Genomic DNA, 14,749 nt, shown 5'->3' on the forward strand with positions numbered 1-14,749 from the left:
AAGGAAAAAGTACTCTGAAAACAATTGTATATACACATATACAGTAGTTTGATCGTAGTTGCAAATATGTTGCCGTCAATCGTCATTAAGTTTTTCTCCTAAATTATTCTCGTTTGATATTGAGGCTTAGGTTTATTTAGCGAACTATATTGGAAATTTTAAGGTAGGGTTATAAAACGGGCACTTTGTTCCGTGGATGTTTTTTTTACAAGAGAAATATTTGATCAAAATAAGGGGAAAGGTTTTTAAGCGAAAATAGATGTAAAATGTTAAATAGTTCAATGAGCAAGGAAAGTTGTGTGAGTGTACCACACCAGATTTTTTGGATTGTATAATCTATTCACTTTCGTGCACTGGTCATTGAGCTACTTATTATGAAAATACAGTATTGATCAGCAAAATCAATAGATTGGAGCTGCTATCGACACCGAGTGTCTCAAATGCTCAAACCTATCAAGTTAAGAAACTGAACTCACGTAAACATCAAATTGAACAAAAATCCATCTTTTTGACATTTTGAGCTAAGAGGCGACTCTAATCCCCAGCCCATTAGCGATCATACAAGCCATATTAAGGGGTTACAACACAAAAATATTGAATACCTTATGATACATCATTTGAAAGATCATATTAAGGAAAGAAAAACTGAATGAATTAGAAGTTCGTATATTTCCTCTATCGGCGGTTGACGAAAGATTGAAAAGAGCAATTCATTGCCACGTTAACATGGGATGATAAGATGAGATTCATTAATCAATGTTGATAAACTATACTATCATGAAGATTGTTTAAAGGGAGTGGTTAGATCATATCCTTGTAATGCCACAAGACAGTCTCCCAATGAATGCCCTACTCCACAAGCCAATAGGCAGAAGTATTGGCAGACCGAGGTAGGGATGGACGCTGGAACACGCCTAATTCATAATGACGATGGACGATGACGATGATGACGATAAAGGAAGTGGCACATGCATCACATAATTTTATTCTCTGTGTAAATAAGTAGGATAGTTGATAATCATTCTGCTGGTGCTCAAGAATGATGTGATATTTTAAATTGTGTAAATTTTACAGTTCATTTACATTCTGTGATATTCTTTTCTGTTACAGGTGAACAAGGTAAGAAGCATTTATCGGTAGGACTACATTCCTTGGTGTCATAGGTAAGTAACGAACTTCAATTTTCCAATTTTGTCACCAGGTTCGTAAATATTCATACAGTTATCATTAGAGTAATTAAATAGAATTAGTCAACAGCTCTATTTCACAAAACTAACATTACTGTAGAATGTTTATTATTTTTTCATGGTCGCGTTGTAGCAGTATTCAATTTTACCGGAGTTTGAAAAACTGAAACCAAGAATATAATTTAAAATTACCGTTCTATAACAAAATGCTATTGAATAACATTTAGAATGACTAATAAACCTTCTATTGAATGTCATGTATGGTTCAAGCTCCAACTATTCTAGCTTGGCTCAGGAGCTGTAAAATATTGAACAAGGTAAACTGTGTCAGGTCCGGCATGAGAGAGATTTACTTATTTTATTAATCGGCTTATTGCTTTCTCTGTTATGTAGATGTAGATTCCACACTTTATCGTCGATGAGGTTCTGGGTGGTAGGAGGTTAATAAAAGTGTAACAGAAGTTTTATCGCTCGTGTATTTAAATACAATCTGACATAACCTTTAACGAGTTGTTTTGTTATGGAGGAATGTTAATTTCTCTGTTCGTATCAAAAGAGATCGCGAAATGTGAAGGACTTTACCTTTAGTTAAGTTTGAGCTTTAAATTTTATGGTCAAGTTTGAAATATACTAGAATATGTTATAAAGGAGTTCCTGTTGATATTTGACATAGTCTCCCTTAAATTTTATAGTCAAGTTAGAAATATACTAGAATAGGATGTCCATCATATTCTGCTTCAAGTCTTGCGTGCTCAACAAAAGGATTTAGATTGTTATTTTATAGAGACTTTTGATTTTGTTGAGTTATGACCAAGATACTTTTTACGAACGATAATTATTGAGTATTACTGAGAGAGTTATTCATCTTTCATTATTGTTACTTCAACTGAATGATAAAACATAGGATTGATCATTATTGTCTAAATGTCAATCTGAGTCTGATAATCTTCATGTTGAAAAGTGGTATCAAATTAACACTGTAATCTTCTCAAGTCCCCCACAGTTCAGTATCTCATCCACTCATTCAATCCCAGCTTGATCAGTCCCACGATTTTTCATCCAATATCAAGATAATCTATAATTTTTTGTAAGATTCTAGAATACATTTATTTTAGATTCCTTGCTTTTTTCCTTACTTGTACAATATCAGCTTGTATTTATCAGCCGTGACTGGAACTTTGGATTCTCAGGAACTCGCTTCAGGAACTTTGGGTTTGGATACAGGTCATGTAAGGACAGACCTTGGCTATAGGCTTATTCCCTGTTATTTGTAGGTAATGCTTATAAGAAATGTATGATTTTAAAGCATAAACATAAACAAGTTACTTTTCACTTATCATCAGAGCAGTATGACTTAAAATATTACATATGTAACCAGTGAGAATAGAATCTAAATTCTATACTCTCTGAAGAATTTAAATCCTACTAATATTATTGGGACGATTGAATAAGAACTAGAATCTAGTGACTAGCATAGTCATTGGTTCTAAAAAATAAAATTCGAACAAATAAAATAAAACAAATAAACAAATAAAATTCTATAGCTGATTCGAATCCTAGCATTTGCTTGAAAATTACGAAGAACTAGCAATTGCTAGCTTTTATTCAATTCACCTTATATGCTACTTCTACTATTCACAGACCATTACTCACACTTTTTACTATTTTTGCTTCCGATTTCTATTTATATCCATTTTCCAACATTAACACAAACTCAAAAACCGTGTCTTCTTTCAATTTACGGTGTTCCTTGTCGGATCAAAAAAAAAAATAATAAATAAAATTAAGCGTAGGAATCATTAGGTATTATATCTTTATTATCCATTCTACTGCAGTATATCCTGAAACCAGTGTGACTCCTGAAGGCACTTTTGCACAATGCAACTTTCAAGTGGAGTGAGAGAGAGACAATCGTTTGGAAAGGGCAGGCTGGCCGGTCGACGATAAGCGAGAGTTTCCCCCCACCACCTGGTTCCACTTGTCCCTGGGGTCCAGTTCCCCCTTTTTCCATCGTCGTCGGGTGGGAGGGGGGTATTCGCCGGTCCGTGTGCAGACAGCAGAGCTGCAAACCAAACACCGATCACTGGAAAGAGTGTGCCAGTGTGGTCGGTGTATGTGTCAAGTGGGTTCGTAGTGTTCAGTGACTGTTGCATCGTGGCTATTTTTGTCGATTTTCTCTAGTTTTTGTTGGTTTTATAGGCCTAAACGCGTTGTCTTATCAATCAGGTAACTATCATTCTTTCGATGATCCATTTACATAAACTCTGTCGAACTGGAGATGCTTGTTGCAAGGTGCATTTCTTTTTTCATCTGTTGATGAATGAATTTGATTCGTTGAGAGCTATAAACAAACTTAACTTGAAGTACCTATATAACGTGCACGTAAAAACGTTTTTAAAATGTTTCAATACAGTCTAGATTGGAACTAGAGTGCTTTCTTGCAGCAAGTCTCCGTTTGAACGGTACTTTAATACGGCATGCTATCCTTTCCATTCGATATGATATTCCTATGAAAGGGTATTCCAAATAATGATAAATAAAGTTCAATAGTTCAATAATAGTTCAAATAATAGTTCAATCAATATCAATGAGCTACACGTGATGTTTGTAGTTTTTTAATGTGCACTAAGTTATCTATAGATTGTAGTAGTAATACAGTACATATCCTAGTAATAATCGAACGTAAACTATATTAAGAGCATTTTCCAAATTTATTTTTAGCCACCTCATAAACTTATGGTATTGGTACATATCTGTCTGATTAATGTTCACTTTTATTTCTCCTGCTTCCCTAGTTTCAGACCCACTTATTATAAGTTCTAATTATAGATCTAAATACCATTTTAACGTCAATAAATTATGCCTATACAACAATAATAAGGATTCCTATAATGAACACATTCTCCTCCAAAATCTTTCTTCAAGAAATATACCTGTATGTTATATTTTCAACACATTCAATTTGACAATCAATTCATGCAATAGATATTGTTGGATTTTCACAAATTTAGACTTATCAGAATATGACATGTCCTAACTACATCATCCTCAACTTCACCTTCAGGACTATCAATAACTATCAAATTTCAACCACTTTTGGAGCTCTGTGGAATTGCCAACACAAATATCTATTGATTGTTCTTTGAACAAATTTCATAAAAAGGGAACATTAACAAAATATATAATTAATTTCCAAATGAACCAATGAGAATACTGTGATATTCTTAGAATAGAATAGTTCATTGATCAACAAATAATATATAAATATACATGGATCTCGTCAAGTAAATTTCTCTGATGCTTCTCTGAGATTCTTATCATTGGATAAATTTTCACTATTCGAGATATTCCTACAACATTTGTTGGTTTGAAATTTATCTGTCCTTCTTTATTCTAAATAGCTTCTCAAAAGTAGTTTGATTGTTTTTCATTAAGTAGTGGTTCTGAAAATTACACATTATTTTCAGTATTCTGAACGTTCTTCTTGTATCTTCAAAATGGTTGAAATGTTTTGCTCCAATTTACTAATGGATTGAGTACGTTTTGCATAATTGTCTAAGAAATTCGAACAATTTGCATCATCTCCATGCAGTTGCAACTGTTCCATCCTAAAATGCGGCGGCCGTAATTAGAGCTTGGCGGTTGTGCGGTCCACGTTTTGTAACGCAACGTCTTATTGAATCAATTAACCAGGGATCTGCAACCTGCAATGCAACTACACAAAACACAGTAACGGTTCAATGTTATTCCAACAACAATTATCACTTAGAAGCTGTCCTGCCACTTGCATTCAATTCCATCCTCTCCTCTTTCTCTCTTTCAATTTACCTCTCTTTCTCTCTCATACTCACTTCCCGCTCTCCTTTTACTGCCCACGCGAAAAATTGAAACGCCCGCGGCGAGGTAAAGTGCAGGTAGAATAAAGAGAGGCACTCCTATTTTCAGAGAGGGAGAGTATGTGTGTGAGATAGAGAGAGAGAAAATGTAAGATGGACAAGAGAGGACTCGGTTATCTCTTTCTAGAGAGTGATTAGAGCCTCTTCTGCATTGCTCTGAATCTGCCGGTGGTGATCTAGTGTTGCTGCTGGCTGGAAGCAAGGTCGTCTCAATGCTCCTATCACAAACAATATACATACAGTAAAACATCGAAGTGTTATATATCAGATCCAGTCTCCTCCCTGATATCTTGTCTTTTCCTGTAGTTGGAATTGTAGTCTAGAATCTTGAACTCTGTTCTCGTATATATCTACTCTTTTGCTCCGTTACTCTGAGAAGGTAAATCTTTTTACTCTGTCTAACGCGGATAAGTTGCAAACAGGGTTGCTATCACGGATAACACAGTATGTGATTAAGTTGTGCAGTATTGTTTCAGGCCTAGAACAACTTTTCAGTGACCGTTATCATTGAGAAGCTGTCGCATTCCATTGCGTTGGGCTCTTGTTATCAGTTGAACGTTAGCTGTTTGATATTTTTCAAATGTTGGTTTTCCTGATTATCAAATTTGTACATTGTGCTATATGACCAATAAATTTTCAATATAGTATGAACACCTATGATGAAGATTTACTAGGGTTTTAATTTTTGAAAGAAAATGTTATATTTATCGTGTCATTTCCTGTTTTCGGTCAGGAAGCATTTTCGGATTTTCATATACTTCAATGTGCAGCATGCATAGAATGTTCAATAAAAGAATAAAATGTGGGAAAATCTACTTGAATTAACTTGAACGAATTGAATTGAGAGGACTGCATTAAGCTTAAATTCAAAGCTTGAATTTATTATACAGTATACTAGGTACAGTATACAGTTAATGTATTTTAGGTACCTTGCCTGATGCTAAGTTTCAACGTTTTTCAGTTTTTAATTTTTTCAATTGCTGTTTACACGATAATTTGAAGCCTGTACACAAATAACTAAACGTTTTGCATAATTGTCTAAGGAATTCGAACAATTTGCATCATCTCCATGCAATGTAAAGATTGCATTGGTACTATTGATCGCTACTAGGATCAAAATAAAGTATTGAGATCAAGAGAAATCAACGTTCTGAGACTAGAACGTAGCTAAGGAGTTATGATTAATAATACCAGTGATTGGATTTTTTTTAGTATAGATATAGTATTTTTTTCTCTATGATGATACTAAAATTATTCTGGTTCCCTGTTATATTTCACACCATGTGTGATATTAGCGTATTACTGTATCATCCACCAAAAATCCAAGACAAAATTAATCGATAAAATATGAATCTTAATTGAGAAACTTATTATATCAAGCAGTTTATAATGTCAACACCCATTTCCCAGTTATCAAACGCAGTATTCACATTTGAATAAAAGGTTCGCTAGTCCGTAACAAGAACTAGTAATTAAATATTTCAAACAGACATGAATGGATAATGCCCTCCGATTACGGCTATCATAAATTGAACAGTATATTTCAATTACTGTTCCTATAGCAGTCCTCCTCCAAGGCTGACATATCGTGGATTTAGGTAGGTAGGCCGAACTAATTATCACTGGTTGAAAGGTAGCCTAGACTGTTGACAGATTTATTAGCTATTCGATTTATTTGCATTTATTTTCTACATTCCAATGAACCGTTGTTAATAATGTATCAATGCTAGAATAGCGTTTTCTATGTGGGAGTCCTGAAAACTGGTCTCATGCGTGTTCAACGCCTTCTGTAGCCTATGCTTGGCTGCTATCTCGTTTTTTCTCTTCCTTCTAGTATACGAATAATTCTTAATTTTCTCTTCGTCCATTACATTTCTTTTGCCCTATTCGTCATCTATTTTTCTTCATCGTACTTCATCTTTTTAATTTATTTCTCAACGCTCTTGTGGCGTATAATTCTAGTGCCTCATTTAATGAATAATAATTCTCTATAACTTGCATCAATACATGCTTGCATAGAATTACTGAAAACACCTTTAAATACATTAATTTGTTGAAAAATCTTGAAATTTTAAGATATTGTTCCACCAATAATAAATAACTTTTTAACCAATTTTTTGGCAGTAATTTTTGGATAAGTCATTGTTTTACCAATAACTAACTGTTTTAACGTTCATTTGAAGGAATTTTTGGAAAGGCGCAGTAAGAAGTATTGTATGATTAGAAAAAGAATCCGTCAATCTAATCAATATGGAGAATTCGAATAATTTTTGTGTCACAATAATTTTATAAGAATCATCTCCATGCAGTTGCAACTGTTCCATCCTAAAATGCGGCGGCCGTAATTAGAGCTTGGCGGTTGTGCGGTCCACGTTTTGTAACGCAACGTCTTATTGAATCAATTAACCAGGGATCTGCAACCTGCAATGCAACTACACAAAACACAGTAACGGTTCAATGTTATTCCAACAACAATTATCACTTAGAAGCTGTCCTGCCACTTGCATTCAATTCCATCCTCTCCTCTTTCTCTCTTTCAATTTACCTCTCTTTCTCTCTCATACTCACTTCCCGCTCTCCTTTTACTGCCCACGCGAAAAATTGAAACGCCCGCGGCGAGGTAAAGTGCAGGTAGAATAAAGAGAGGCACTCCTATTTTCAGAGAGGGAGAGTATGTGTGTGAGATAGAGAGAGAGAAAATGTAAGATGGACAAGAGAGGACTCGGTTATCTCTTTCTAGAGAGTGATTAGAGCCTCTTCTGCATTGCTCTGAATCTGCCGGTGGTGATCTAGTGTTGCTGCTGGCTGGAAGCAAGGTCGTCTCAATGCTCCTATCACAAACAATATACATACAGTAAAACATCGAAGTGTTATATATCAGATCCAGTCTCCTCCCTGATATCTTGTCTTTTCCTGTAGTTGGAATTGTAGTCTAGAATCTTGAACTCTGTTCTCGTATATATCTACTCTTTTGCTCCGTTACTCTGAGAAGGTAAATCTTTTTACTCTGTCTAACGCGGATAAGTTGCAAACAGGGTTGCTATCACGGATAACACAGTATGTGATTAAGTTGTGCAGTATTGTTTCAGGCCTAGAACAACTTTTCAGTGACCGTTATCATTGAGAAGCTGTCGCATTCCATTGCGTTGGGCTCTTGTTATCAGTTGAACGTTAGCTGTTTGATATTTTTCAAATGTTGGTTTTCCTGATTATCAAATTTGTACATTGTGCTATATGAGCAGTCTGGTGTGACCAATAAATTTTCAATATAGTATGAACACCTATGATGAAGATTTACTAGGGTTTTAATTTTGAAAGAAAATGTTATATTTATCGTGTCATTTCCTGTTTTCGGTCAGGAAGCATTTTCGGATTTTCATATACTTCAATGTGCAGCATGCATAGAATGTTCAATAAAAGAATAAAATGTGGGAAAATCTACTTGAATTAACTTGAACGAATTGAATTGAGAGGACTGCATTAAGCTTAAATTCAAAGCTTGAATTTATTATACAGTATACTAGGTACAGTATACAGTTAATGTATTTTAGGTACCTTGCCTGATGCTAAGTTTCAACGTTTTTCAGTTTTTAATTTTTTCAATTGCTGTTTACACGATAATTTGAAGCCTGTACACAAATAACTAAACGTTTTGCATAATTGTCTAAGGAATTCGAACAATTTGCATCATCTCCATGCAATGTAAAGATTGCATTGGTACTATTGATCGCTACTAGGATCAAAATAAAGTATTGAGATCAAGAGAAATCAACGTTCTGAGACTAGAACGTAGCTAAGGAGTTATGATTAATAATACCAGTGATTGGATTTTTTTTAGTATAGATATAGTATTTTTTTCTCTATGATGATACTAAAATTATTCTGGTTCCCTGTTATATTTCACACCATGTGTGATATTAGCGTATTACTGTATCATCCACCAAAAATCCAAGACAAAAATTAATCGATAAAATATGAATCTTAATTGAGAAACTTATTATATCAAGCAGTTTATAATGTCAACACCCATTTCCCAGTTATCAAACGCAGTATTCACATTTGAATAAAAGGTTCGCTAGTCCGTAACAAGAACTAGTAATTAAATATTTCAAACAGACATGAATGGATAATGCCCTCCGATTACGGCTATCATAAATTGAACAGTATATTTCAATTACTGTTCCTATAGCAGTCCTCCTCCAAGGCTGACATATCGTGGATTTAGGTAGGTAGGCCGAACTAATTATCACTGGTTGAAAGGTAGCCTAGACTGTTGACAGATTTATTAGCTATTCGATTTATTTGCATTTATTTTCTACATTCCAATGAACCGTTGTTAATAATGTATCAATGCTAGAATAGCGTTTTCTATGTGGGAGTCCTGAAAACTGGTCTCATGCGTGTTCAACGCCTTCTGTAGCCTATGCTTGGCTGCTATCTCGTTTTTTCTCTTCCTTCTAGTATACGAATAATTCTTAATTTTCTCTTCGTCCATTACATTTCTTTTGCCCTCTTCGTCATCTATTTTTCTTCATCGTACTTCATCTTTTTAATTTCTCAACGCTCTTGTGGCGTATAATTCTAGTGCCTCATTTAATGAATAATAATTCTCTATAACTTGCATCAATACATGCTTGCATAGAATTACTGAAAACACCTTTAAATACATTAATTTGTTGAAAAATCTTGAAATTTTAAGATATTGTTCCACCAATAATAAATAACTTTTTAACCAATTTTTTGGCAGTAATTTTTGGATAAGTCATTGTTTTACCAATAACTAACTGTTTTAACGTTCATTTGAAGGAATTTTTGGAAAGGCGCAGTAAGAAGTATTGTATGATTAGAAAAAGAATCCGTCAATCTAATCAATATGGAGAATTCGAATAATTTTTGTGTCACAATAATTTTATAAGAATCATGCTTTACCATCTGTTTAGTTGACATTAATCACGTCGACATTCCCAATTGAAAAATCTGGTGTGGCGCACTCACACAACTTTCCTTGCCGTTATGAAAATTGTTCACGTGACGCTAGTGTTCCCGCGCATCTCAAGTCTACTATTCAAAGATATGAGCCAGCTGGTGACAGGGCAATAACGCTGGAGACACAAGAGGTCTGCTATCTCTTCATAGTGAATCATTTAATAGAATCAACAGTTGCCAACATTTTGCAATTGGATAGTCACATTTTCTCGAATTTCGAGCTTATTTTTAAAATTTTAGGTGAAAATGTTACTGAACATTAATTGTAGAGATTCTCATGCTCAATCTTTTCCACTCAAAATTTTTGGTTTAAATTATATCTGAGACCTGATAATTGGAAATCTAAAATCAAACTTTGCATAGATGGGGTGGAGCTCCTGGAATTTCTACAGATATGGGACTTGTGGCAGTTGAAAGAGCTTATCAATGACTATTCCAGGTTTAAATTTGATCAAAATCGTTGAAGCCGTTTTCGAGAAAATCGCGAAACACACACACACACACACACACACACACACACACACACACACACATACCAATACCCAAAAACCACTTTTTTGCACTCAGGGGACCTTGAAACGTATAGAAATTTACAAATTGGGGTACCTTAATTTTTTTGGAAAACAATACTTTCCTTACCTACGGTAATAGGGCAAGGAAAATAAAAAGGATGAAGGATAGTCATGGATAGCTCTCACGAATAAAGTGTTGAAAAGAATTACAAAACTAATTATTCTTATTCTTTGGTTCATTAGTATGTGAAAACCACCTTAATGTGTCTTACTTATGACTAATAGAAGGCTTGACGAGCTGCTACATAAAATATTGAAAGAGTGGAGGTTGTCCTGATGTAGAACGCTGATTGGTGACTAGGTTAGCAAATATCATGTGATTGGCATAATTCCAGGAGTGGAGTGACTTGGTTCCTTTTGTTAATTTAGTAGTATTGAGACGTGGTGACAATACTAATTGTTTGTCACCTCATTTGTCTCCAAGATCTCATTTTTGAGTTGTGGTTTTATTGCCAGGAATTTCGTGTGGGGCTACAAATGGAGTTACCACTACAATGAGTACACTGAGACTGAATAGTCCGTTATTATGCTTGTCAGTCTGGGCTTATTCAATTACTGATAGAGAATCTGTTAAGTTCTGTATGGGGTTGCGAATAATTGTTGAACGAAAGAATGAATATAAACATGAATATAAAAAATTATACAAATAAAGAGAATTGCTCAATTTATCGTTTTTTCACCGAGCACATATTTTTTTATAATTTTGGTTTTTCAAGGGATAGTAGTTCTGTGAACAGTAGACCTCACGCAGTATTCTCATCCACAAGTACCTGATGTCAACTGGTTCAAATGTGAACAAACTCAGTTCACGTTTGAATTTGTATTCGATATGATATAATTCATCCAGTTCCGTGATGATCTTTCTATCTGATGAAAATTAATTTTTTAGAATCAAAAATATTATAATTTCTCCAGCATTATTTAGTTCATTTGTTTATTTTTATTCACCTATTAAATTAGTTTTTTTTTCGAATGTGAGAATATTGATACTGATGGGCACGCATAATAATACCATGACTACAAAACAAAATATTGAAACCAAAGACCTTAAAGCTGCGATTAGACCAAATTTATTTAAAAAATGTTAATAACTCAATCCTTATAGATTATATTAGATCGATCATAACTTATCATACACATGATGAAGATATGTGTTTGCCAACTTCCGTTCAATCTAATAGAATCTATAAGGATTAAGCTATAACCATTTTGTTAATAACTTTGGTGTAAACCCAGCTTAAAGATGCATACCTCTTTGATGTCTTTGATTGAAACTATAGACCTTATACAAATACAGTAATAGACTGGCTTCTCCACACATCTGTGTAATCACTTGTCAGCTGATTTATGATGAATAATTCTATAGTCTGATTTTTACTCTAATATTGGCGTATGAAGGAGGCTCCTTTTCCCTTTTATATTATCCTTGAAATGCAAAATTTCCAAAAACCTTGTTTATACGTCGACGCGCAATTTGAAAAGGAACATACCTGTCAAATTTTATGAAAATCAATTACCGCGTTTCGCCGTAAATGCGCAACATATAAACATTTAAACATTAAGAGAAATGCCAAACCGTGGACTTGAATCTTAAGCTGGCCACTGACGAGCGTTCCAAACGGCGTGGCGCGGCGCGATGTCACTCCAGCTGGAACGATCCAAATCCGTAAATATTTTGTGGGTCAATTCACGTGCACTCCATTCCATCACTCCAGTAGTTGATGGTTTGTGATCAAGTATGGACGAGGAACTTCTCCTGATTTCAACAGCAGTGTGTTTGTATGTAAAAAGAAAAAAACCCAAACGGAAATGGGTGAAACGTTTATTTTCGAATAGGCGGAATCACACGCATCTGAATTTATTTCAAGATCTTAGTGTCGAACCTTCGGACTGGAAGAATTATTTGCGTATGGATGAAGATACCTACAACCATTCACTTCGTTTGGTAACACCTATGATTACAAAGAAAGATACAGTCATGAGACAGTGCATTACTCCCCATGAGAGGTTGGCTGCAACTCTACGTTTCTTGGCCACCGGGATGAACTATGAAGAGCTGAAGTTCATCACAGCGATATCACCGCAGAGATTGGGAGTAATTATTCCTGAAACCTGATAATAACAACTAACCTTATTCATTTCCTTCCGAAATGAGCCTCTCATCGAGTTGAGATTCTTAGTAACTACATCTTTTGTAGCTGTGGGATCAACAGTTTTAAAAAATTCAAGGATCATCTCCAGAGCAGCGTTCCTTTTTACCTTGTCATGGTAACCAGGGTCTGTTATTTTCCACAAACAGGTAGCCTATGATCCCTGTACATCTCGATCACAGAGATTACAAAATCCTGGTTCGAACTCATGACAACACAACAACACAAGAACAAAACAACAATCAAAACAAGAGCAAAACAGCAATCTATCCTTCCAAGTCAACGGTCTGACACGCACTGAGACGGGACAACCCACAGGTTTCCACATTCACGGTCGTTCCGTCGTTCCAGCATGCCATCGAGATTCCCCATTCACGAGGAGTTGGAGTGACGTAGGTTTGGCGTGGCGCGATGGATTTTCAACCGGTTGGAATTCCATCGAGCCTCGTCGCTCCACCAAAATACGAGCGCGATTCACCATTCACGTCGTTCCAATGGCACGCTACCGTGCCATTTGGCTTGTTGGAACGGTCGTCAGTGGCCAGCTTTAGACCTCACTTCGTTCGGTCAATTATATTGGAATGCTGTAGTTGCTCCTACTCAAACTGAATGTATTAATTATTTGATTTCCCTTATCGATCTTTCGTTTTTGTGATATTCCTGAAATTAAGCATAAGACTTCACATGAATGAGACTCAAGTTATCGTTACTACTTATGACGTCATCATCGTCCACCTATCCCAACATCTGCTAGACGATTTGTCCTGTTCTGATAGTGCCTACTGCTATGAGTTGCCCTGCTGCCCCCTGACAAGATATTCTGGCGAAAAACAACTTGCTCAAGTCAGATCTAGCAAATCTGCCAGTCACGATTTTGGACTTGATTCAACGCGATACCTTATCTGTGACAGGCCTGCATCTAACAACAAGTTGCTATGGTACTTATTTTCGTAATGATTAGATTTAAATGCATTTTATTGCAATGGAGAGAGTTTCTTGAGAAATATTCTTTGCAATTGACTACAATCTCAACGAATTGATAGTCTTTCTCAAAATGTAGCTACTATTATAAGATTCAATCATTTGATGACATAACCAGTCATACAATTCCATACTTAGGATATTGAGTATCAGATATTATATATCATTCAAATTATCTTTTCCGTTGAATTTTGAAGAGTTGATGAAAATAATGTGTTTAATCATAGCCATCTCTAGTTGAAGGCTGTGGTTGAATTGACATTCATTGGCTTTACATTTATATGAAGATATTATTTCCTGTGAAATTCGGAATTTCATGTTTGCTGGTTGAAATTCCAGAATGTCAAACATGAACAGTAACCATCAACCTATTGAGTATGTCGTATAAGTTATGTTCAAAACTATCCCGAAGAAGCAACCAGTTTCTAATGATAAACAGGAATTTAATAAGTTGCACAATATTTTTCCTACAAGTTGTTGTTGCTACACCTAGCAATAAAGACAATAAAAAAATACTGTATTTCCTGTATCTGGTGCTGCGTTATTTTGTCTGAGAGCTATTATCAAATTTATGGAAAATAGCAACCGAATGGACTTACGCAAAAGTCAACTTTTATTTGTTCATAGGATTGTTTCAAAATTGCAGACTATGTTTCCAACAAGATAGGTGGTATGCAATTGGGAAGCCACTTACAGAACTAGTCATTGGCGCATAATAACTGATAAATGCCAACAGAAAGTATGTACAATAATATTGTACTGTGAGTCTTTCTTCATCGTTGTCTTGCTCTCTTCTTCTCCTTTTCCATTTTTCTACTTCTTACTTCATCATCTGATTTGTTATGTGTTTTTCTTTGTCTTCTTTTGCCCAATCGTCTGTTACTCAATCTACTTGTAAGTTTCATGGATACATCTCATTCTTCTCACTTCTTTCATTCCTCCTAATCATCATACTCTCTCTCTTTCTCTTTGTTGAC

The 14,749-nt window shown here is 35.1% G+C and overlaps 1 protein-coding gene across 2 annotated transcripts in view; it reads left to right on the forward strand.

Moving 5' to 3' along the window:
- The window catches only part of LOC111062867, a 371,950-nt gene that overhangs the window by 175,230 nt on the left and 181,971 nt on the right, over positions 1-14,749 (forward strand). For both annotated transcript variants that reach the window (XM_039420796.1, XM_039420797.1), the window contains exon 5: positions 1,111-1,119. In XM_039420796.1, coding sequence (XP_039276730.1) covers positions 1,111-1,119 — 9 coding nt within the window. The remainder of the gene's footprint in view (positions 1-1,110; positions 1,120-14,749) is intronic.

Source organism: Nilaparvata lugens, chromosome 2 (genome assembly GCF_014356525.2).
Source record: "Nilaparvata lugens isolate BPH chromosome 2, ASM1435652v1, whole genome shotgun sequence".
Taxonomy (NCBI): domain Eukaryota; kingdom Metazoa; phylum Arthropoda; class Insecta; order Hemiptera; family Delphacidae; genus Nilaparvata; species Nilaparvata lugens.